Here is a 24,622-nt window from a genome sequence, read left to right on the forward strand (position 1 = left end):
CCACAGATTTTACCCACTTACAGATCGAATTTATCCAATCCCAACTTAGTGTTCGGACAGAACAAGCTCTTATATGTATAGATACATACGTATATATAAATAGATCGCAAGTCAGCAGATCTAGCATGTAGCACAGATAGCAGCTCAGCGAACACACTGAAACTATATTAACTTTCTAAATTTCACTGATTTTTTACTCTATTTCATTCTTTTATCTCTCTCTTTGCAGCTTTAACCTGTGCCTGATCCTGATTGCATTGGTTTCACTGTGCTACAGGTAAGGCTAAATATATATGGACCAATTTAATTTTCACAGCCGTTTCCGTTGCCTATGTGCTTTTCTGTGTGTGTGCGTGTGTGTGTGTGTGTGTGCAGCGATTGCTGCTCTACACACACACACGCACACACCCATATAGGCGCTCGTTTGGTTGCCTATCAATGAATGTTTTTGTGTGTGTGTGTATTATTTTTATTTTTTTGTTTAGGCAGCTGTATATGTGGGTCGGTAATTGCTTTGCAACGAAATAGAGCATAACAAATTTCACGAGGCGTAAGTTTATGCACAGCCCAGCCCGCTTTACAGCCACAAGCCGCAGCTTGAGCCGCCAGAAAATCCGGCCCAAAAAGCTGAAGCTAACAAGTTAGGCCGTTCTAGTCGGGCGTAAACGACCGCCCAATACTCTAGCCAAGGCTGCTAAGCGGATTTCAAGCGATCCGACTCGAACCCGTAGTTCAAATTTAGTTTTTTTTTTTACTACTAACCGAATTTCAAGCTAAATCAAAAAGGAACTATATGTATTTTTTCAATGCAAATTGCTTGAGCTTAGGCCTTAATAATTGCATTAATTTAACCACATTTTGGTAGCTGTCAACTTTTCGCAGCGATCAGTTTTAATTATTGCAACATTTTCGGTAGAACGAGCAATTGTTAATTTAAAACAAAATTCATTTCATTCTAACTTGGTAACTATACAAAAAATTAGGTTTTGAACTTCAGCTTCACGAACCCATCTTTAAAGCAAGCAGTTAGTTGAATATATAAATTATATCAAGTATCATAAAGCATACAAAATATACTCTCTTGTACACTCTGTAAACAGTGTATAAAAAGTGTGCACCCAGTCAACAGTTTGTTAGCGCCGTTTGTGTGTGTGCGGCGGCTAATCGAAGTTTCACTTAGCAAATCAACAAAGTTGTTCGCATTTGTTGTTGTTGTTGTTTTTGTTGTTGTGCACACCTAGGCATGATTAGCATTCCGAGCAAAGCCACAACGACGCAACAATTTGCAAAGTGAATTAACATGCCAGCGTCCACGTAGTTAGCCAAAATCCATGCCCCTTCTCCACCGCCGCACAGCCAAAAAAGGACACCAGTCGCGGCGACATGTTCAACTTTGAATACAGGCATTGACGTCAGAATCAGAACCAGAGCCAGTGTTGGGCAACGAGCTGTTTGGGGAATTGTGCGCGCATTATCTCGTTGCTGCCAGCAGCCCACCCTGCGGGCGTGTGGGCGTGGCAATGTTGGCTAATTGGCCAACGGCAGCACAAAATTATAATTTGCATTTATAATTTTATTGACAATAAAAAGTATTTAATTTTTGGCCCAAAAATCTGATGGCCTCATGCTGCTGAGCTCTCTGCTGCCGCCGCTCTGAGCTCTGAGCTCTTTTGGCACGCTGCGGGCGTCAACCAGTTACCAACAAGTCAACACTTTAACTAATGCTGCTCCTAACGACAACAACAACAACAACAACAACAGCAGCAACAACAAGGACACATTGGGCTAGCAGAGCGCCAGAATTTGTCATGAAAAATTAAAAAACAAACTGAAAATTGCATATTTCGACAGCTTTTCAGGCATTTGCTGACGAGCATAAAAGTGGACAGCGGATGGTTGAGCGACACGGGGCGGGGGCTGGACGGTTTGGGTAACTGAAAGGCTAGAGGAAAACTCGAAAATCCTCTTAATAATTCATAAAACTTTAGAAAACTACTTAACTCTCTCAAACTACTAACTGAATCAAACTAAACTAAAGCAACTGCTGGCGCTGTTGCGATTGGAGACCGGGCAACTAGTTGGGTTTCCTCTGCTCTATGGAGGCCAAGAGCCTGGCGGCAATAAAAAAAAAATACACACACAAAAGAGCACCTATCTAAGGCACGACGAAGATGAAATGCTCTTGTAGATATGTTGCATAGAAATGCGTGCCTTTTCGTTTGCAATTCTCAAATGGTTTTAGCTACAGCTAGCTCAAGGCTTGTAGCGAGTTGCCAACAAGCGACTTTTCTTTTCTTGGGAAGCGGAAATGTTCAATTAACGTCGAGGCAGGAGTGTGTTGCTGACGAAAACGTTGAAACATTAATACACGTTTAAAAATCTTAGGATTAGCTTTCTAAATTTCTGGAAATTAACTCCCATACTTTAAGGTGGTCGTATATGGGATGCATTTTAAATAACTAATCCGTTGATATGAAAATATAGCTATATGCTATAGTGATCCGACATTGATAAGACTTGACACATATAAAAGCAGTACAGCTAAACTAATAAACGCCAAGTTTTGTCAGAAAATGAGAACTTAACGAGGAACTGTAAGTTTTTGTCATACCAGAACTGAACTTTCGACGGAGTATTCCTACTGCACCTTCAATATAATGTACCGATGCAGCCCATTTTGATATATATTCTGCCCGCAATAGACAAGCAAACATATACAACATCTTATCTTATAAATATACACTCTTTGAGTATGAAAAAGTCTCCTAGTATGCGTTACACATGGCATAAGAAAGGGTATTTTAAAAGGGCATAAGAAACCGGCAGAAGAAGTGGGCGTGTCGCTGCTGTTATACAGTTACAGCTAGAGCCTACATCTTCAGCTTTTTAGCTGCTGCGAGATAGAGAGAGAGAGAGCAAGAGAGAGAGAGCGATAGCTGCCCGCCGCTGGGCAGTCGTAAACTTGGCCAAGTTTGTCGCCTTCAGACTCGCAACTGTGGCACACAATGATGAAGTCCGGGCCCGGCAACAGTTCATCATATTTACAGCTTTGTTAAGTTATTTTTGCTGGATCCTCCCCCCTGCCCCACTGAAAAAGCGTTGCATGAAAGATGCATGAATGCTGCCCCTGCAGCCCGCCTCCGACAAATTTAGTTGTACGTATTGTTGAGATTGCCTGTTTAAAAGCTAATTTCGAGCGTGCCAAAAAAAAAGATAAAGAGGATATATTTATATATAAAGCTCGTGTATATGACAAAAGTTGTCGGTCGGCAAGTTTTGCGCCTTTCAATTTCTCTAAACTTAGTTTGAGTTGTCTGCTCTGCGCTCCTCCTGGCTGCTTTTGTAAGTGACAAGCCAAATGGCATGTCTTCAGCTATATGCACTGAAATCTAATGCTGCTTCGTTGTAAGAAAATGGCAGAAACAGCAAGAAAAGCCATGTTCCTATCTACCCGACGGCGCTTAAATACCCTTGCAATTGCAATTGTTTAAACTTATTTTTTGTTAGCCAGAAACTTTGTTTCGGAACATTTGTTTCCCTATCAGCTTCATCAATTACAAAATGTAGTTCTCCGATTTTAACTTTGACCACATGTAAGTTGTTAAAATTTAATCGAAATGTTAAATAAAAAACGTTGACACCTAACAATATCAAGAAGAACCGATTTGCTACTGGAATTGTCACGAACAGCTTGTTCAACAGGTGAAGTCTGCTGAGATTAACATTTTGGAATTAATAGATTCTTTAAAATTCCTCTTGCTAATCATAATGACTGCCTTATGATTGCATGGAATACAAAACAAACGACTTGTTCCCTAGATTTATACCCAATTGCTGCAAAATATCTGATAGTTCTTAAAACTGCGAGCTTTCATATCTCTTATAATTATTTGCTAAATTTTGAGGAAAAAAAAAATGTATCGAACATCTTATCGAAAGTACAAACTATCTGTGTTCTATTACAAAACTAACTGACATATAAATATGTATATCTTTAATTATTCTTTTTCGAGTCGAAAACTAAATTATACTCACGTTTAGTTATTTAGTCGATAAATTATTTGATTGTTCCGCTGACTCGAAATAAACAGAAATAGGTTTTCTGGATTCTCAGATACACTCAACGAAACGTCAGTAATTGCATGATGAAATGGTCATAGCCTCTACAAAAGGGTATTAGAAGTTTCATACCAAAAAATGAGAAACTACTTAACTATAAACTCCATAAACAGAATTCGAAATGAATGTCGCTTTTAGATGGCTTCAGCTGTTGCTGCTGCTGCTCCTGCTGCCTTTGCGCATTGAGCTGCTTCAGCTAATTGGGTCAGTTGGCGGAGGTTGGCCATTGACCAATGCAGTTGCCAGCAATTCGTGCTGTAATTAACTGAAGTCTCCGATGCACACAATTCTAAGGAAATCCAAATCACTCAAGTGAACAGTTGCCAATTAAAGGATTACCCTTTGGTTGCTACCGGCAAATAACAAAAATATATAAGCAGACGAAGATTATTAAGCCTAATTAAAATCAAGTGCAGATAAGATAGTAATTGAATGGTCAAAGATTCAAAATCTTAATTTATAAAATAAAATGGTATAAAAAAAAAGACCTAACAATTGTATATTCAAATCCGAAGCAGAATCTACATTAGAAACTATGATTATTATCAGACAAGAAGTCAAACCATGATCAAAATGATATCAAAAGTAAAACTCGCTTCACTTTTGACAAAGTCTTAAAACTTTGAGGTTGAGCAAATCATTTACTATGAAATCTTAAACTTTACAAAGATGAGATTCGGGCGATTTATAACTTTAAGTCCGGATAAATATGTTATTATTAGAAGAAATGCGACAATAACACAGCTCGTTCCTTCTATTTATATGGCGTGTTTTTATATATTTTAATGTTATTTTTAATTAACTGAAAATCAACCCTTTCACGGCGTCGGCTGCTCTGTAATTATTTGACACATTAAACGTTTTGTGATTTATCCGATGTGAATAAATGAATGCGAACGAGCACAGCCAGGCACAGCCAGGGGGCAAAAGGTGAGCTAGGGCAAAAAAACATAAAAATAAAGGTTTGAAATTTTAATCGCTCCGTTTTTTTTTGCATGCAACCAGGAATCCCAGAGGAAGCATTAGAGAGAGACATAAAAAAAGAAAAAAACAAATAGAAGTGAAAAAACAAAGCCAAATAAAAGTTAAATAAGAAATGCTTGAAAAGTTTTCACACTCTTCCGTTTTGCTGGAATGGAGGAACTGGCTGGTAGCTGCCGGTTGATGATTGTTATCAGAGTTTGACTTGAAGTTAATGTTGTTGTTTCTGCAACATGCTATGCCACATTTCAATACCCTGTTCACAATGTGAAAAGGGGTATGATAGTTTTGAAGATTCATGCGGCTTTGTTTGCTTAGATTCGGTTTCGTTACTTCATATAGATATTCTTGTGTACATTCACATCAGACAAATGGGGGGCAAGGCAACTTAAATCGAAATCTGTGAAAGGTTTAGAAAAAGTAACAATAATTTTTGCGAATAAACAATTCTAAAGAATCGAGACAAAAATATTGAAGCCACGTTTGATCCAAAACTTAATATTTGTCACTGCGTTTGGCTTACAGTTTTAGAGTCATTAAGCCACCCTCCTTAAGTATGATTAAAAACTGTTTTGCCACGTCCACAACTACCCCTTAAAACAGTATAAATTTACTTTAGATTAAACCTTAAGTAACCACAAAGCATTGAGGCTAGTTATCAAATTTTAAGGACGACTACTATTGTTGTCAGATTTGCTTACAGTTTTCAAGTCACTGCATTAGGATTTAAGTCTTAGAGTGTCCCACGACTTTCCCTTAAAATTCCACAAACCTACATTTTCTTACAGTTTAAAAGTCCCTGATTTAGTTTTACAGTCACGAAGCTAACAATAAAACAAACTCTTTTCAATTAACTTCAGTAATGAGACATTGCATACAGAGTATTTCTCAGTCGCCCACACCCGCTTGGCTCGATTTTATTGTTATTTTTTTGAGTGCTTTGTAGTTAATTTGCAAAACGCCAAATGATCCAAAGTTGTGACCAGCTACCGGAGACTGCTTTAGGGTCTTGACCTGAGCCATAAATGTTGTAGGCATTGTTTGTTTGTTTTTCTTCTATTTTGTTTATTTTTCTTTTTTTATTTTCTGCCTACCTTCTGTAATATGCAACACTTAAAAGCCGCTTAATATTCTTCCGCATTGCTTTGGCCGCATTCAGGGGCTGCACCACAGTTCGCTGCGGCCGGGTTATGAACCACCTATAGAAACCCACCGGGTCTAAGGAAATGCAACTAATTTTTGGATAGGCTGCATGCATAAAATTTGCGCACACAACAGCAGCAGCAGCAGCTGCTGTTGGGGCTGGTGCTGGACTGGACTGAAATCCTGTGGGCTCGACCATGTCAAGTAAATGAATATATGAGTATGCTATACGAATAACCGCAGTTCCTCAAAACCAAGTTAACATCCTTTTTGGTTAGCAGCAAAACGGAGGCTGAATAACTATTGTTGTTGTTCTTGTTGTTGCAGTTGCAGCTGCTGCTGCTGCTGCTGCTGCTGCTGCTGTTTGCTTAACACACTTCCACTTTACTCAATGGCCGCTGCAGTGCTTCACACACACACACACACATACACATACTTACATAAGTACGTACACATTCTTACGTATGAATGAGCTATGTAAATTCGAGGTGTACCATATAACTCCAAACAATTAACTTTTTTTTTCCCATCAGTTTTTGAAATAAATGTCCCTCAAAATTAGGGCTCATTTTTCATTTATAACTCTTTTTTATATTATATTATTATTATTATTATATTATTTTTTTCATTAGACAACATTAATTGTACTTTAGTATCGAAAAAAAGTCGAACGGCTTACCCTATTAAGGATATTGGTCTATCTGAAGAACTTTCGATTCTCGTCAATATCGATCTCGAAATTGTAGTTTAGTTAACCAAGTGGAAATAATAAAGGCTTCTTTTGAGATATCGATTTGAATTTCTGCTATAGGTAACCTATTAAAAATGATCAAGACCATCGATATCTCAATCGAAAATGGGTTCTCCAACTAGTAAGCTATACAATATAAATGTTATTAACATATTGAGGGCTTATTGTATCGAAAGAACGTTCCGATATAGTTGGGCCATACAAAATATTCAGTGTTTATGCCAAGGACTATCGCATTTTGCACTATTGCACTATCAAATGAAAAACCAATTGATAAAATACTTCGACTATCAAAAAAAACCATCGACAGTTGCATCGATAAACTTGTAAAGCATACCTCGTTTAACCAAATGTACAAACGTGTGAAAAATGGATGTATCTATGCATCCATGTGCGCATTAGTGTGTGTGTGTGTGTGTGTGTGTGTGTGTGTGTATGTGTGAGATAACTATGTGTACTGTCGTAATAGACGGCTAGCCTCTTCCTTTTGGCCGCACGTCTGGCCATGTTCTTATCTTTCTGTGGCAGAACTCCGGCTAGCTTCAGCCTTAGCCTTAGTCCTGGCTGTCGTTGTCATTGTTGCATGCTGCTTCTTTAGCTTCTTCTTCTTCTGGTTCAACGCTGCCGCCATCTTATGCCAGAGTCGCTGTTGCATCTACCACTTCCGGTTGCGGCATTTCACATTCTGTTGCACGTTTGTTTGTATTGTAATTGTCTGTCCTGACGAAATATATGTGTGTGCATGTGTGTGGCTGTATGCATACAAATAACCGCCGTGTACACAATATCTGTCTGTCTGTCTGTGTGTGTGTGTGTGTGTGTGTGTGTGTGTCTGTGTGCGTCTACAATCGTTGTGTTTATTGTCATTTGCCCCACGTTGTTGTTATTGCTGCTGGCTCAACTGCTTCTGCTCGTCAAACAGATACAACGTTGTGGTTGTTGTCTATACCCTGTAACTATGGCAAACGTTTAAAAAAAAGATAAACTGGATTTTTGCCATAGTCTGTAACAGGCTGTGACAGACATATGTTACTCCATAAAGTTGACTGAATTTATCGATGCCCACATATCTGCCTGTCCATCAATATCGGAGACTATGCACTAGTAAGTGCAAATTTGGATTAGAAGTACTTCCATCGATCCTCTATTTAATTTTAATCGATAAATATCGATTTTCAGCTAAATTTTAGTCCACAGCATATTTCTAATGCTTAGCTTTGAGAGACTCCGAGCATTATTTTTCGAATGGCTTTGCAACCTTATATAAAGGGTATATGCTAGTCGTTCAGGCTCAACTTAAGCACACTTGCTTATTGCGTTTGGTTGTGTATTTTTGCGGTTGCACACAAATATAGTGCTCCCTGGCAAGCCCAAAGCCCGTGCAGCCAGTGCTGCGCACACATACACGGCCACAGACACACAAAAGGAGCTGGCCGCCTGCTGGCTACCAAATTGTGCCATGTCGCTGAGGTCATGTCCATGTCGCTGGCGTCGCCGTTGACGTCGATGATTTCTGTTGTGCAGAGCGGAGCAGCAAACGGAGTTGGTGATGGAGCTGGAGCTGAAACTGGAGACGGCAGCGGGTCCGGCGGCAGCTTCGTTGTCAACTGAAATGGTTTTCAGTTGTATAGCTGCCAAGTGCAGCGCAGCTGCTGCTGTAGCGTCAGCTCGGAACGGAATTGCAGTTAGCCACGAGGACACAATGGCAAACAATTGTAAGCTCTGACAAGGCAACAACAACAACAACAGACAGCTGGGCAGGGGTTAAGCATCTTCCTGCTGTTGGCCTCCAAAGGCGAATGTCCTGCCATAGTTTCTGCGCCTCCATCTCCTCTTGCTGCTCACGTACAGCGCGCACTTTGCTGACAGATAATTGCATTGCACTCTGCATGTGTGTGTGTGTGTGCATGAGTGTGTGTGTGTGTATTTATGAAACCATTTCCATTTCCGCACAGCAATAAAACTCCCAACACGGTCACTAATCTGCGCCCGAGGCGGCCAAGTGTCATTAATTTTATTTTTCTGTGACATTTTCCGATTATATGCGGGGATTTGCTTGCCTGCCAACTTACTGAGGCGACTCCCCCTGCCGTTCCCTCCCCCCCCCCCCCTACCCTCCTGCTTATGGGCAAGTTTTGCAGTTTACACTTGGCTTGTTGTCCTTGAAAGATTGCCGCGCCTTAGCGTTCAAAACAAATAGGCGTGCGATAAGAGCAGCCTGCTCCACTTTTTCATCATTTTTTTTTCTTATACATATACCCTGTACGCATTAAAAAATGAATACAGGTTAAGGGTATGCTGGTTTTCGTGGAAATGCATGCAACAGGCACCGGGAGCTGCCTCCGAGCCTACATTGTGTATACATACACTTAATTCCATAAAATGAAATTTAGGTTGGCCCCTTCGACAACTCTTTCTAGTCTTCCAATATCGATAAGAATCGATTACAGCTTTCTGTCTCTTGGAACATATCTCAAAGATTATAAGAGCTAGGGACACCAAAGTTGGCATATAGATTCTCGTATGGCCAGCCTCGAGCTGTGCACTAGAAGGTAGTTTGCTGTGTTGAGGGTATCTACTAGTCAAGCACTCTCGACCGTTGCACTGTTATTTGTTTAATTTTTTTTTTTAGCGCTTGTTTTGCCTTTTCGTTAATGTTTGCTCAATTTAAAAAGTTTTCTATCGCCATTTGCATTCGCACGTGCCTCAGCCTGTGTCTCCGCCCCGCGTGCAACAACAACAACAGCAGCAGCAGTAGCAGCAGCGGCAAGAACAATGCGAATGGGCGGCGCCAGCGGAGGCGCTGCCAAGTGGCAGAGGCAGAAGGAAAACCATTTGCATACGCACCGTGGTACGAGCTGGACGATGTCAAAGTAAAAGTTTTCTTATATACATAAATGTATAAACTTTTTTTTCTATTTTTTTTTGCCAAAACTTTGTTTATTTTTTGTGTGCTTCGTGTACATTTTGTTGTTGTTATTGTTTTTTTTTTTATTTATTACTATTTGTTTTTTGCACTTTTATTCAGTTTTAATTTGGTAATGCAGCGTCGGCCAGCGACGCCTCTAATTGTTGGTCCTTGAACAATAAATTGTGCTTCGGTTTTATTTTTTTATATTTTACTCCGCCTCTCTAGAATTTCAATTTCATTAGTTTCACAAATGAGCGGGGCGTGGCAAGTTTTAATTTACATACAGGGCCGCAGTTTAAATTGCATGTCAATTGAATTGCGAGCGGCCAAAGTTTGGGGCCAAGTGTGGCATTGTGGAGCAGGCAAATAAATATATATAAGTTTATGTTATGCGACAGTGCACATATGTATTTAATTATGTAAAAGTCGTGAAAAAATGAGGGTTTCAATGCATTACGCCTGTCTTGCATTTTAATTAAATTATACCCTGTACGTAAATTATTTACGAACGCGTCGCATAGAAAATAAGCTCTTCAGGGATTTTATTAAAGGTGAACGAGAAGGAGAAAATGAGAAAGAGAGAGAGAGAGAGAGAAAAGGAGAATGCATATAGTGTGAAATCCTTTTTCAATTTGATGAATGTGTTCAATTTGTAGATATTGAATATTGGATGTGCTGCCATTTCAACTAAAATGTACAACAAATCATTTCTTCTTAGTTTTCTTTTAAAGTAAGAAGTAAAATATCTGTTGAAAAATTTTTATTTCAAAAATGTAGACTTTTTGCTATGTAAATTAAATTTGTTGTAGAACAAAATGTGTATTATAAATTTACAAATATCATTATATTATTTATTTAAAAAAAACTTGAATATTTTTTTTTTAAATAAGATAAAATGTTTGTGTGTTACGCTCAACGGCTTTTCAACAACTGACTAGAAGGAACTTACAAATTCGGAGCAGTTAGATTATACATGATTTGAATCACAAATCAAGTTTTTAGCTATATAAGTATACTATTCCATAAGCTACATGTATAGTTTGGCAACTCTAGCTTCTAAACACAAAGATATTTGCTTAAAAATCAGAATTTCGGTTTGGAGATGCTTCGTTCTGCCTGTTGTAAACATTTGTACGAAAACATTATAGCCTTTTTAACCATTTTTAACCATTTGTCCACTGGCTTAAATAATGTCACATTTTCTAATTTCACATATTGGTGTTCTACCGATTGTCGGTAACATGTGAGTGGCAAAAGTACCCCTTCTTTAAATAAACCGCTGATCGAGTTGCTTTAATTTACATAAGCGCCACTGAGAAATTCTAAGAACTGTGGAATTATTCGAATTTAAAATTTCTTTTTTATTTCTTATTTTCTTATGCCCTCGTTGATATATCAGCTGTTTACGGTTATGTTACTATCACATTTTTCACGACATCAATAGAATGAAATGAAAAATGTGTGAAATGTGTTTTCTTATGGGGTAACGAATAGGCCGCATTTTACACATTTTGAAATAATGTGACATTTTCAGAAATGTGTAAGAAATGTTGTATCTTACCTAAAACAATTTTATTTGTTACACGGGGCTATTGGTTAGGCTGCCGATTCATATTAAATTCGGGCTCTGGTTGGAAAAGATTTGAAGTTCCTGTTTCGAACCGTTTGAGTTTTAAGCCGCTTTGCAGCCTTGATTTAAATTTCTTTGAAATTGTAAAGCAGCTCTGGGAGTAACAGCTTATTTAAAAGAAACGCAACAAATTCTTTGAAATGTAATTTTTTTTATGCCAAAAAAAGGTGGCAGAGGTGCATGTGCTGGCCCGTAGGCGTCACGACTTAGACAGAGGCGGAGTTGTTGCCCTCAGAGACGTCTTTTCAGTCTGTCGCCTGGCACGACCGAGGTCAAGGGTCTGGCCAGACAATTTGGATATTATTTCAATACAAAAAGTTATAAGAAAATGGTATCAATTGAATTGAATTAAATTTAAGACCATATCTTGTGTGGTTTTATGAGCTTTGATCAAATTGCGGCTATTTATGCTTCTCGATTTGGTTTGAGTATTGTATGTTGACTATTTATATAGATATATATTTAAGTAATATACTCTGAAAACATAAAGAACTACAAAAATTTAAGTTCATCACGAATGCATTTACCATGTGTGGGGCAAAAGGAAGAAGAAGCACATGCGGTTCATTGATGTGGAAAATCAGGTTCACTTTCAATATAATTTACAATTATGCTTTTTTCTCAAGTTTAATATTTTTGACCATGATTAAAAATGAATGTTAATGACAATAATAGTATAAACACTCTTCAAACATTTCATATTGCAATTGCATTTGCTAATTAGCTGGATTTATTCATGCATGATGCTTGCCCAAAGTCTAGACTCTAGACTCGAAAATTATTTAGCTACGCACAAATTAGTTGTATGTCAATTAATTAAGTTACGCATACGCCTCGTTGGCTGTGTGTGTTTTCATTGCAAAACATATCGAACATCAGTTTTATGAACATGCTCAAATGGCAATTAATATTTAATGTTCCGGGCGTGTCAATATTGATTGTAAACGACATTCGCATTGACTTCAATATGTGCACTTATTGTTGTAATGGAGTCTAAAAAGTTATACGTTTCTTGGTATTGCGAGCGTTTCTGTTGAAATCTCTGAGGATTTGGTTTCACAAATGATTCGCTTTGTTTTATTCGATGCTTTTGTTATTATTCTGTATAAAATATATTGCCTTGCCCTGTTTACAAAAGCGATACCCTACAAATGTGCTGTCAAATGGGTAGTTTCAATTTGGAAATCTATGTAAGAGAATGACTTTGTCTTTTATTTGTATGGGTAAATTTATACTTTTTACTTGGCTTTAAATTTAATTTAAAATTTGTAGATTTCAATATTGCATCTTCAAGGACGTAAAAATAAACAATAATTGATTTTATTGTAATTTTCAAAAGAATTAAGTAAAATTTCTTGTAAATCGTGTATCACAGTTTTCGAAAATACACGTTCCGGCGTGAAAAATGTTGGGCTAATGTTAAATAGGCAACAGTTTTGATCGAATTTAACTTTGTTTTCCTCTCTTCACTCTATTAAATAATGAAAACTTTTTGCTATTTTACGAAGAGCCAAAGGTTTATTAATAAAACTAATTTCAAAATCCACAGAAATCAAATCGATTGGCGGAATATAGTTGAAAAAATGTTCTTAAATCTGCGAAATTCTCGCTTCAAATAGAGGAAATTACGGGGCATAACCAAATTGACTTTGTTTCGTTTATTTAACTTTTTAATATATTTCCAACATATTTGTTAGTTTTCTGAATTTAGGTAAACCAAATTATTTTGGCACAATGGCAGGCACAAATATTGTTGGTGGATGCACAAAGAAATCCAATTATGGCCAACGGCTAACTGATTTTGTTGGCCAGCTTTTTTGTTAACCACTCGCAAGAGCTTAACTACAAGAAATATATCTATATCTAACCATATCACTGCATTTGGCAGTTCAATCTGCTTAGACAGCACAAATGTATTGATCTTTATCTAAGCTTATGCCTGGGTGCATCAGTTAATTGATTTGCCTTGCGACATGCGGCTGCAGTTGGCTTCAAATTTATAAACGCAGATCCTATCATAATATATATCTATTTTTTTTTTTAATATTCTGCAATCGTTTGTAGATTTTTTCTTGGCAATTGGCCATTTATGAATATATCAACGAGCCAACGTCGAGTGTCTACCGCTGCGGATCTCTTCAAGTGAGTGTATAAATATAAGTATGTGTGTGTCTGTGTGTGTGTGAGTGCGAGTGTGAGTGCTCATAAAGCTGCACAAATAAAACTGTCGACGATTGTAAGGCACAGCTCACACTCGCACTCACACTCACACTCACACACAGACACTGACACAGTGGCAGCCACAAAAGGCAGGCGGGGAAAATCAGTTGAATTGCCAGAGCAGAGGCAGAGGCGCCGTCATGAAGGGTTGGCTGTGGGGTCGGATGAAGCCCGAACAGGCGCAGCCGTTGCAATTGCGCCCGCCAACTGCTGCACTGGCACAGGAAATATTATCCGCATTGCCAAAGCATCTTAGCCAAGTCAGAGCGCAAAATAGACAGACAGTCAGAAAGAGAGAGAGAGATAGAGAGAGAGAGAGAGGGAGACAGAGGGAGAAAAGTAGATAGAGAAAGATGCGCTATGAATAAGGCTGTCGATGCATGTTCCGGGGAAGGGGAAAGGGGGCCTGGTGTGCGGGCAGGACAAAGCGCAAAAGCGGCCAAGTGAATTTCTCAAATACAAATTCAAATGGCAAATTGACAAATGAACCTTCAGAGCATTTTACGTTTCCATTGTGTGTGGGCTGCTATCTGTGTGTGAGTGTGTGTGTGAGTGTGTGTAGGTGTAGTTCAGCAGTTTGTGCAGAATTTTCTTGCTGCAGCAAGGGGCAAATTTCACTTTTGCCTCATTTTCCAGCTGCTGCTTTACTTTGAGCGTAAACAAAAAACAAAAAATATGAGAAAAGAAAAAAAAAAATAGAAGAAAAAAACTTGTAAAGCAAAAAACATCATTCGACAGGCTTTTGATGCTGATTTTGTGAAGATGCCTTTGCCAGCCGCAAATGGAGGGCGTGGCACGGGTAGCTGTTGGCTGTTGCGCCGCATTGTTGCGTCGTTGTTCTCTGTGTGCGGCACCAAGTGGCATGAGTTGGTCTATTGAAACACCCGCCCAACCACTGAATCGACAAACCCAAACCCAAACCCAAACCCAAACCCAGACCCACGCCTGGCATGAACAACAAACTACAAATTGTTGTTGATAGGCGATTTTAAAGCTTTGGCTAAAGGCCGATCCCAACGGCCATTGTTTGGCATTCCATTTACTGGCCGAGCTTCGGTAAATTGAGATTACCAATGAGCCAACTACAATTACAATCAAAACAACAACAACAACAACAACAACAACATGGGCACACAATGCGCATTGTTCCTGAAAATGATGCTCTAAGTAAAGCCGATTTTTTGCGGCCTCCGCAATACATGCTCGTCTTCTTTAAGAGTTTAAGGAGCAGCAACTTCAGCTTTGAGCACTGCCAACACTGAAAACTAATCCGAATGCCGGCCAGTGTTGCCAATTACGCTCATTTTTTTTCGTTAGTTCTAGCTTTTTGTGTCTTTTTGCAGACAAAGTCAAAGGCGTAATAGGCTTGTGGAAATGTTGTTTGCAAAAGGGAGCTTCTGTACATAAGCTTGCCTAGCTTCAACTTGTTTAAGTTGAAAGGTTGTTAACCCTTGTGACGTGTGTAAATCATATAAGCTTTAAATTATCTTAAAACAGTAATGGCTAATAAATTGTCCAATCCATAAGAAAGTAATCCAGCCCCACTTTTAAAATGTTAAGGTATTTTAATCATCGTTTGAATTTATTTTGCGCCGAACCCTAAAAAATGTATGCTACAGACGGAAGCAAGCATCTTCGAACCCATAAAGTATATATATACTTGAGCATGAAATTATATATATTATAGATAACATATATTTTTAATCAGACCGACACGCTGTGACAATCTGTCCATGTCTGTCTGCCTGTGGGTCTGAAAATATTCAATTTAGAGTTTGTCTCTTGTTTTTTGTGTATCGATGAAAATTGGTAAATAGCTCAAAACTATAAGAGCTAGATACGCTTAATTTATTAAGATTAAGAATATTTTATTATTTGAATATCTCCCCCAAAAATTGAAAACAAAATCTTGCTTGTCCGAATCGTGCAGCTAACCTAATATTGTCTAAATTTAATAATAAATTTTAAACTTATTTTGGCAGCAAATTTTAACTAGAAGAAATTTTTTATGCTCTTTTTAGCTTGCCAACACTAGTTTGGACGCACTGAATCCAGCTTAAAGAGAGCGTGGAAGTTTAGTGAAGCGAGAAGAGAGCATCCCTCCACACAAAAAAAAAAAATCAAATTCGATAAGGAACTGTCGCAGTCGAGTGCAACGGAAAATTTGCCTTTTGTCCCAGTAAAATAGCCAAAGTGCCGAGTAATATGTAATGGAGCCCCCTTTCGCCAGCGACGGCAACATGATGTGAAACATGGCAATCGAATCAGCCAAAGCCATTTAGAGTCATCAATTGGCGAGGTCGCGACCGGCACTGGAACAGGTCCAGGCAAAGGGACAGGAACAGGGTCAGGCGTGGGGCAGAACGCAGCGGGACAAATGCACAGCATGGCGGCAAAATGGAGAAGCAAAAGCAGCAGCAGGAGCAGCAGGAGCAACAGGGGTAGCAGTATCCGGCTGCCAGGTGAGTTGCACATAAAACAAAAGCCTGAACCAAAGGTCGTCAATCATTGCTCTTTCCACCCTTGCGCTGGGTATTATTATTTTGCCACGAATTGTGTAACGCATTGAAGAAGACAACTTTGAACCCAATAAACATATATATTCTTGATTTGTGTCGAGAGTCGAGTCGATATAGCCATGTCCGTCAGTCTGAGTGCCTGTCTCTGTCTATGCAAGCTTGTATCTCAGTTTTCAAGCTACAGTGGCGGCAAAAAAATAGGAACAACCACAGTTGATTTGTTAGAGACAGCATCTGAGAGATATATTAATTTTTGCCTAAATTGATTTTCTTTACTCAACTAAAATTGAATGAAAATGTGACATACATAATAATAAAAATATTGCTCAAAATTTATTATTTTTTTTTCAAGATATTTTGACTATAGTTGATATTTAGGAGCTCCTTAAAAACTGACATCTTCTCCTGTTTTATTGGATAAAATCGAAAGAACCCGCTTTTTTTTTTTAATTCCTTCTAAACAAGCGCATTTAATCTTCGCCATGCTAAAGCTAGCTATTCTTTCTTTTTACGTATTTACTTCGCTTTGCCCTGTTATCTATGTCTTTTAAAATCTTCTCTTTCGCCTTTTTTGCAGCCTGGCAGCAGCTGTTTTGGGCCCTGTGCCTCACCTGCCTCTTCGGGTGGGCGTGGGCGGACGATTGGTCGCAAAGCTGCGCCTCCAACTGCACCTGCAAGTGGACCAATGGAAAAAAGTCGGCCATATGCAGCTCATTACAGCTGACGAGTATACCGACCACGCTGAGCACCGAACTGCAGGTGCTGGTGCTCAATGATAATCATATACCATATCTGAATCGTGAGGAGTTCTCCGCGTTGGGCCTGCTCAATTTGCAGCGCATTTATCTTAAGAAATCCGAGGTCCAATATGTACACAAGGAAAGTTTTCGCAATCTGAAAATACTCGTGGAAATAGATCTGTCCGATAACAAACTGGAGATGCTGGACAAGGACACGTTTATGGGCAATGATCGGCTGCGCATCTTGTATCTGAATGGTAATCCTCTGAAGCGTTTGTCCGCCTATCAATTTCCCATATTGCCGCATTTGCGTACGCTGGACATGCATGACTGCCTGATATCCTATATAGATCCCATGTCGTTGGCCAATTTAAATTTGCTGGAATTTCTCAATCTCAAGAACAATCTGCTGGAGAGCCTCAGTGAGTATGTGTTCCAGCACATGGGCAATCTGAAGACGCTCTCCCTGGAGGAGAATCCCTGGCAATGCAATTGCAAGTTGCGCAAATTTCGCAGCTGGTATGTGGGCAGCCGACTCAGCTCGGTGAGCCTGGTGTGCAAAGGACCGCCAGCGCAAAAGGATCGCACCTGGGATAGTGTGGACGATGAGCTGTTTGGCTGCCCGCCACGCGTTGAGATCTTCAACAATGAGGAGGCCACCAACATTGACATTGGCAGCAATACGACCTTCAGCTGCCTGGTCTATGGTGATCCGCTGCCCGAGGTCAGCTGGGAGCTGAATGGCAAAATTCTGGACAATGATAATGTGCTCTTCGATACGGAGAGCATTGCCTCCGACAAACTGTGGAGCAATCTGACCGTGTTCAACGTGAGCAGCCTAGATGCGGGCACATATGCCTGCACGGGCAGCAATCTGATCGGGTCCATGACCCAAAACATTAGCATCTATCTGAGCGAGATTGTGCAGCATGTGCTGGTTAAGACGCCGGAGACATTCTGGTATTTTGGCCTCATCATGGGCATCTTTGGCACCGTTTTTCTGCTCATCGCCATCTCGTTTGTGGTGTGTCTGTGCAAACGGACCACGCGCCAGCATCGGCATGCCAATAAGGCGGGCGTCAAGACCAGTGTCAGCTTCAATGATCAGGAGAAGAAACTGTTGGATTCGAGTGTGACAACCACAACCAATGATCGCGGCGATAGCTATGGCATTGACAACAATCCCAGTTCCATCAACAAAACCGACTCCAGCCTCGGCTTCAATCAGATCGAAATTCATGCCGTCGACCACCATCGCACGGGCTTGTCCTTGGCCCAGCAGCAGCAGCAGCAGCAACAGCAGCAACAGCAGCAGCAGCAGCAGCAGCAGTCGGCGGCCGTTGCCAGCCAGGCTCAGGCTGTACAGCATATGCGACAGCAGCTGATGACCGTCAAGGATCCCACCTGTGGCCTGATCAGTGTGCCCACCTCAATGGCCAGCTATCAGCATCAGCTGCAGCATCCGACGCACTCGCACGCTCATTCGCATGGCCATGGCCAGCTGTCGGAGGAGTTTCCGCTAAATGTGGGCGTCTTTCCACCACCGCCGGAGTTCTGCTCCAACATTGTGCCGAATCCCACCTTTGGCAACATATTCATACGCGTCTCGGTCACACAGGATATGTTGGATGGCGCTGACATCAACATGTATCCGGATCTGCTGAACATACCCAAACGACTGCAGGATGTCCAATGCTCAGCCGATGCCAACGCTGCAGGCACAAACGGCGATGGCCAAGCGGCTGTGGCACAGTTTGCCACGCTGCCGCGTCACACCACACGCCGTGGCATACTCAAAAAGGATCCCTCGCTGCAGGCAGCAGCAGCTGCGTCAACGGCGGCAGCGGCCACGAATCTTTATCCACATGACGAGATTGTTACGTACAATCTGGAAACGGGCGCCTATCATTGTAGCGGCAACAACAGCAGTGACATGGAGCTGCCGTTGCCGCCGCCACCGCCGCCGCCCGCTGTAACCGCAGTGGTGCAATGCCATCATCCGACGTCAGCGGCGCCGGCCATGTCCGCGTCCAATTGCGCCAGCTGCATCAATAATGCACCCACGTCCGCCTGCAGCACGCCGCCAATTGGCGTGGAGGCGACGCCGTTGCGTGACAGCTCCGCCTATCCCAAATACGATAATATGGGACGTCGCATCACCGCTAGCGGCGGGCTGGGTAATTCGACGCTGTCGCTGCCTGACGAGAACGAGACTCTGTTCAGCGAATCCACGGCAGAGTCGAACATGGCTGAGGCGGAGAACACGGGCGGACAGGATCATCATCATCATCATCAGATGCAGACGACGGAGCCAGCGCCAGGCATGGATAAGGGTAATGCTGGCGGTGGCGAGTTTGTCTCCCTCTAGTATTATGGTACACAGGTGTAAAGCGTGTCACCTGTCGGCCAATAGAGTGTGCTGCCGGCGCGCTAGCGCCATCTGTCGGTCAATAGATTGTGCTGCCAAAACAATCAGTTCACAGAGTCAAAAATAAATCCATCGTGGCAATCGTTTTGTTCATATCAGCAAACTCTTCTCAAGTAATTTTTTACAAAACCAAACATTCAGTATAAAAAATATTAATGAAATATATAAAACCAATCTATTGACTGTCGCAGACTTAATGAAGCTGTATGTACATGAAGAAGATGAAGAACGCGCGATCCAAGAGCAATTTATATAGAATCAAAAAAGAAACACTAAAAACAACCGTGAGAAGATGAGAATGTTATGTTAACAGCGTGCAGAAATAATAATCATTTTATTTGACACTCGTAAGTAAAACACGTAGCTTAACTAGACGCATAAACACATGGAAATATATATATATATAAATAGTTATATATATCTAGATTCATGGTAACCCATTCCTAAATTTAAAACGTATTCCGCTGGTCAACATTCATATTTTTGCCAGTCACTGGGAAATATAACAGTTAATTTGGGTATGCTATTGCCAATGGTGAATGGCAAATGTTTGATACTGATTCATTTTGAAATGTTGCTAGTGGAATTTGTCATTAATATTCCATAGTTTGTCTAATTTGGTAAATGTTTAAAATGCATAGCGTAAAAACCAAAACAATACTAGACCAAAAATACTTCCCAAAAGGTGTATAAAACGTAACAGCACATATATATGTAAATATAAATATATGTGTATATGTGTATGTGTATTAGGAAAATAAGGACATAGTCCTAATACCGAGCTGCATGGGCTTGAAGAATTTTTGATTTTCAAATTCGTTTTTTTAGTGTTAGAAACTTTACTGCTCATTGTATAATCCACTGTAGCCACATTGATATATATATATATATAGACCTTAGAGTTCCCAAGTATAATACCTGAAACTTGAAATTAACAATTTTCTAAATGTACGTATATATGCCACCCTTTTAGCCATGCCTAGGGTATATTTTTAGTTTTCAAATAGAAAATTATTGTGTAAATAGATGAATTTTAGAATTTTTAAAATCAAAACATTGTTTTTAAAGCCCAGCTCAATATCAAAAGCTAAATGATGCCAAAAATAATTTTAAAGCTCTGTTTTAAATGTTAAACATAATTGTTATCGCCCGCGGGCTGCTTTTAAAAGTTCATAATCAGCACACTTAGATATATATACACCTAGGTTCTAGTTCTTCCAAAGACAAACGTGAAAATCCCAGCCAAAACCATTGAGTACCTATCTAGAAAAACTTATTACGTTTTTTTTTTTTAACAGAATTAATTTAATCTTTGCCTCAGCTGCTCAAAACTTTCTTAAACTGTTTGCATTACGAATTTATTTTACTGATTTCTACGCACTCCTTACACAAATTCAATGTATATGGATGTAAAAAGAAAAAGAACCCAAACTAGTTGAAAACGAAAATTTTACTTATTATATTGAAATATGCATGGGTGTAAGAACAATGTATGAGTATATCGTATTATATATAGTATATATATATATGTATATGTATATCATGTATAATCGCATGTGTAGCCCAACAATTGCAGCAGAATAATTTTTGTGTAGAATGTTTACAACTCGAGCTTGATAATGTAAATGTAAATTATAAACTTAAACTAAATTTTAAGTGCATAAAATACATTTTAAGAGACAGCTAAAGCCAACATATATAGTTGATGTACTCACAGTTGGCTGCCAAACTGTATAAAGTGCATTAGGGCAGTTTTGAAACACGAAATTTTCAAAGTCTTCTCAGCTTCTGGGCAAACCAGTCCCTAGTTATTTAATGGTAGACCTTCAAAACCAGTGTTGCAAAATGCTCAAATGAAAAAAGAGCCGGATTTTAGATTGTGATTCGAATGAAGTCGAGAAAAAGCAGAAAATATTAAGCTCTACTCGCAAACTCACAAAAGGTCTACCGGCTTTTAGGCAACTGTGAGTATACCAATTTTCGATATATATATATGTATATGCATTAGCAGCTGTTGTTTAAATAATGTAAGGCCAATTGTCGTATACAGGCGGATTTACGTACTCCAAAAAAAATCTTGCATAACTAGCAACATAGTAACACATTTAAATATAAATAAATAAATAAAAAAAATGTAATAAAAAAAATTGTTTACAAAAATATGAGTACGCGTCGAATACACAATACTATGCAAGCAAATATTTACACACAGTACACGCCCTCTTTTTGGTATTTTGTGGGCAAACGCTCAAAGGGATTTTTGTTTTTTGATAAACAAACAATGAAACATACAAAACTATTTCAATCGCACGTAACATAAAGAGAAATTCAACAAATTAATAATAATAAATCAATAGAGATAAATGTCAATAAATAGCGAATTTTTTCCTTCAGATCTCATAGTTCTCCAAAAGTTATAACATATATATGCGTATATATAGACATTTAATGCCTAGCTGCTGCACGGATAGAGAGATAAGCTCAGTGTATAGATGCAAAATTCTTTGCAATTCAGTTACAATTTGATTTCAACACATTTATCCATTTATACATATATACAGCTCTATAGTTTTTGCTTAAATTGTTGTGGCTCTATAAGGCATGGAACTGATATTAGCTTTTGTTTTACAACACTCATATTTATTTACCTCTTCAACTTATATACTGCAAACAAACAAAAAAAGAAACAAAAAACAATGTACATATATACATAAAACTATATATATTTATATATATATATATATCCCTCTCATGAAATGTAACAAAAAATAACCGAGCTAAAAGAAGAAAAAACTGGCCATGTACTACCTTTTGAAATCGTTTTAACTAATTAAAAAGTGTTGGTAACCGCCAGAATGCAAACAGCACATGTAAACAGCACTAAACTCTGAAAAGACAACATTCAAACTATGCTTTTAAAAACACACACACACACACACACACATTCTCATTGCGAATGTTGCAAATATAATTTTAATTACACTGCTTAGTACGCTCCGCATGCTTCCATATATACCAAATACCCTTTATTAAGTCAAGTGGAATCAACTCGCCGCACAATGCGTGCGAGCACATCGAAGGCCAATGAGCTGCACACTAGAGATGAGCGCGTGTCGTGCGCGAAACGAAACACGAAAAAGAACATGGGCAGGCGCATGCAAAGGTTAAACATATTGATACTCTTTATGGCACACGTTTAATGACCTCTTGCTTATTTTTGCATTAATGAATTATTGTAGGCTATTAGTTAACTTACTATAAACCCTTATTTTTTTTATATTTGAAGTTAAGAAACTATAAGAACTATAAACGTAAAATATTACTATATGTTAATTCACAAATAATTTGAATTTGATTTAAAAAATCTTTAAGACAATTACAATTTAATTCGCCAGAATTAAGGTATTTTTGGATGAGAGCGTATTGACAACTTTTCTACTTGATTAGATAATAAAAACCCTAGTCATTTCTCTGAGTGTAACGACACGCGCTCAACTCTAGTGCACACAGAACCCCACGTGTAATAGACGCATGCAATTACAGAGGCAACTGCTAACATGCAACATGCAAAGCGTGTAAAAAAAAGGAAATCAACTATGTTTGACTTACATCAGCATGCAGAAAATAAATAAATTCAAATGCAGAATCCGTAGTATAACTTTTTTACCTTTACAAATGTCGCTCGGTGTTCCGGATCGCCTGCTGCGTACGTAAATTACGTAAAAAATAACAATTGCGTAAAAAGTGCAAAAATGAATACATTTTTTGAATTTTGTTCATTTTAAGCAAAAGGCAATCCGCACATTCAGAATATTTGTATTTTCTTTCACATGTTTTAACCTAAGCGAAAATAAAAAAAAAAAATCAAAAAGAACATTCACACAGTCACTCACACACACATAGAGAGAAAAACATGACAAAATATTGCCAAAAATAAATAATAAATATATATGTATATGTAAACTCAAATACATAAAGATAGCATTATTCTTTGGTATAGATTGTCAAGCTTTACAACACACTATATTAACATAGATGAAATAAATATAAAAATAATGAACACGAACGGAAATATGAAATAAATTGAATAAAAACTAAAATACATGTGTGATTTCATTCAATTTTGATTGCTGATTGTCGACGATTTCATCGCAATTGGTCGACCAGCAGATGCCCTGTTATATCAACAATATATTTGGGAAAAGAATCAAGAAACTTATACATATGTATACCTGCGATATTATCAGAAAAGCTATCATTATCATAATCATTATCATTATCATTATCATTATCATTATCATTATCATTATCATTATCATTATCATTATCATTATCATTATCATTATCATTATCATTATCATTATCATTATCATTATCATTATCATTATCATTATCATTATCATTATCATTATCATTATCATTATCATTATCATTATCATTATCATTATCATTATCATTATCATTATCATTATCATTATCATTATCATTATCATTATCATTATCATTATCATTATCATTATCATTATCATTATCATTATCATTATCATTATCATTATCATTATCATTATCATTATCATTATCATTATCATTATCATTATCATTATCATTATCATTATCAATATCATTATCATTATCATTATCATTATCATTATCATTATCATTATCATTATCATTATTATTATCATATATATATTATTATTATATCATTATCAACATCCTTTATACATATACATATGAAGATAAAAGTTCTTCAGTTATAATCTCGATATTATCACAAACACCCATGGGTATATAGTATAAATTAAATACAGTAACAATTTATTATTTCTGTGTTCTTGTAATGAATCGAGAGCTTTTCTCTCCATTTCTAGTAAAGAAAACAGCTTTTAACAATGCGCACATTGCGTATACGCAATAAATTCGAGTTAAATTCAAATTTAAAGCATATTTTATGGCGTTAGAATGCCAAAGCAGAATGAAATTAAACTGCAAAGAACCTAAAATTATTATTAAATTATGATATATGTATAGGTGACCCTGCTTCCAGGAAGTCATACGCCCTTATTTATAAGCCTCGCAACTTATCTGAGAAGATGGAAAGTGGATGGGTTATGTACTAGAGCTTAGAGGTAAGCGGTTGTTAAAAGTAATGCAGTATAAAAAGAATTAAATATTTCTCA

The 24,622-nt window shown here is 38.3% G+C and overlaps 1 protein-coding gene and 1 non-coding gene across 2 annotated transcripts in view; both read left to right on the forward strand.

Annotated features, from left to right (window-relative positions):
• Positions 1 to 23,570, forward strand: part of kek6 (kekkon 6) — a 67,315-nt gene extending 43,745 nt beyond the window's left edge. Inside the window, exons 2-4 of the mRNA XM_070207035.1 lie at positions 230 to 277; positions 15,777 to 16,217; positions 16,852 to 23,570. Of these exons, the coding sequence (XP_070063136.1) occupies positions 16,133 to 16,217; positions 16,852 to 19,382 (2,616 nt within the window). The 5' untranslated portion in view covers positions 230 to 277; positions 15,777 to 16,132 and the 3' untranslated portion in view covers positions 19,383 to 23,570. The remainder of the gene's footprint in view (positions 1 to 229; positions 278 to 15,776; positions 16,218 to 16,851) is intronic.
• On the forward strand, positions 2,284 to 2,411 carry LOC6629464 (U4atac minor spliceosomal RNA). Its single transcript, XR_049142.2, has one exon. It is a non-coding gene; the product is annotated as a U4atac minor spliceosomal RNA (small nuclear RNA).
• Positions 23,571 to 24,622: the final 1,052 nt, after the last annotated feature.

Source organism: Drosophila virilis, chromosome 2, assembly GCF_030788295.1.
Source record: "Drosophila virilis strain 15010-1051.87 chromosome 2, Dvir_AGI_RSII-ME, whole genome shotgun sequence".
Taxonomy (NCBI): Eukaryota; Metazoa; Arthropoda; class Insecta; order Diptera; family Drosophilidae; genus Drosophila; species Drosophila virilis.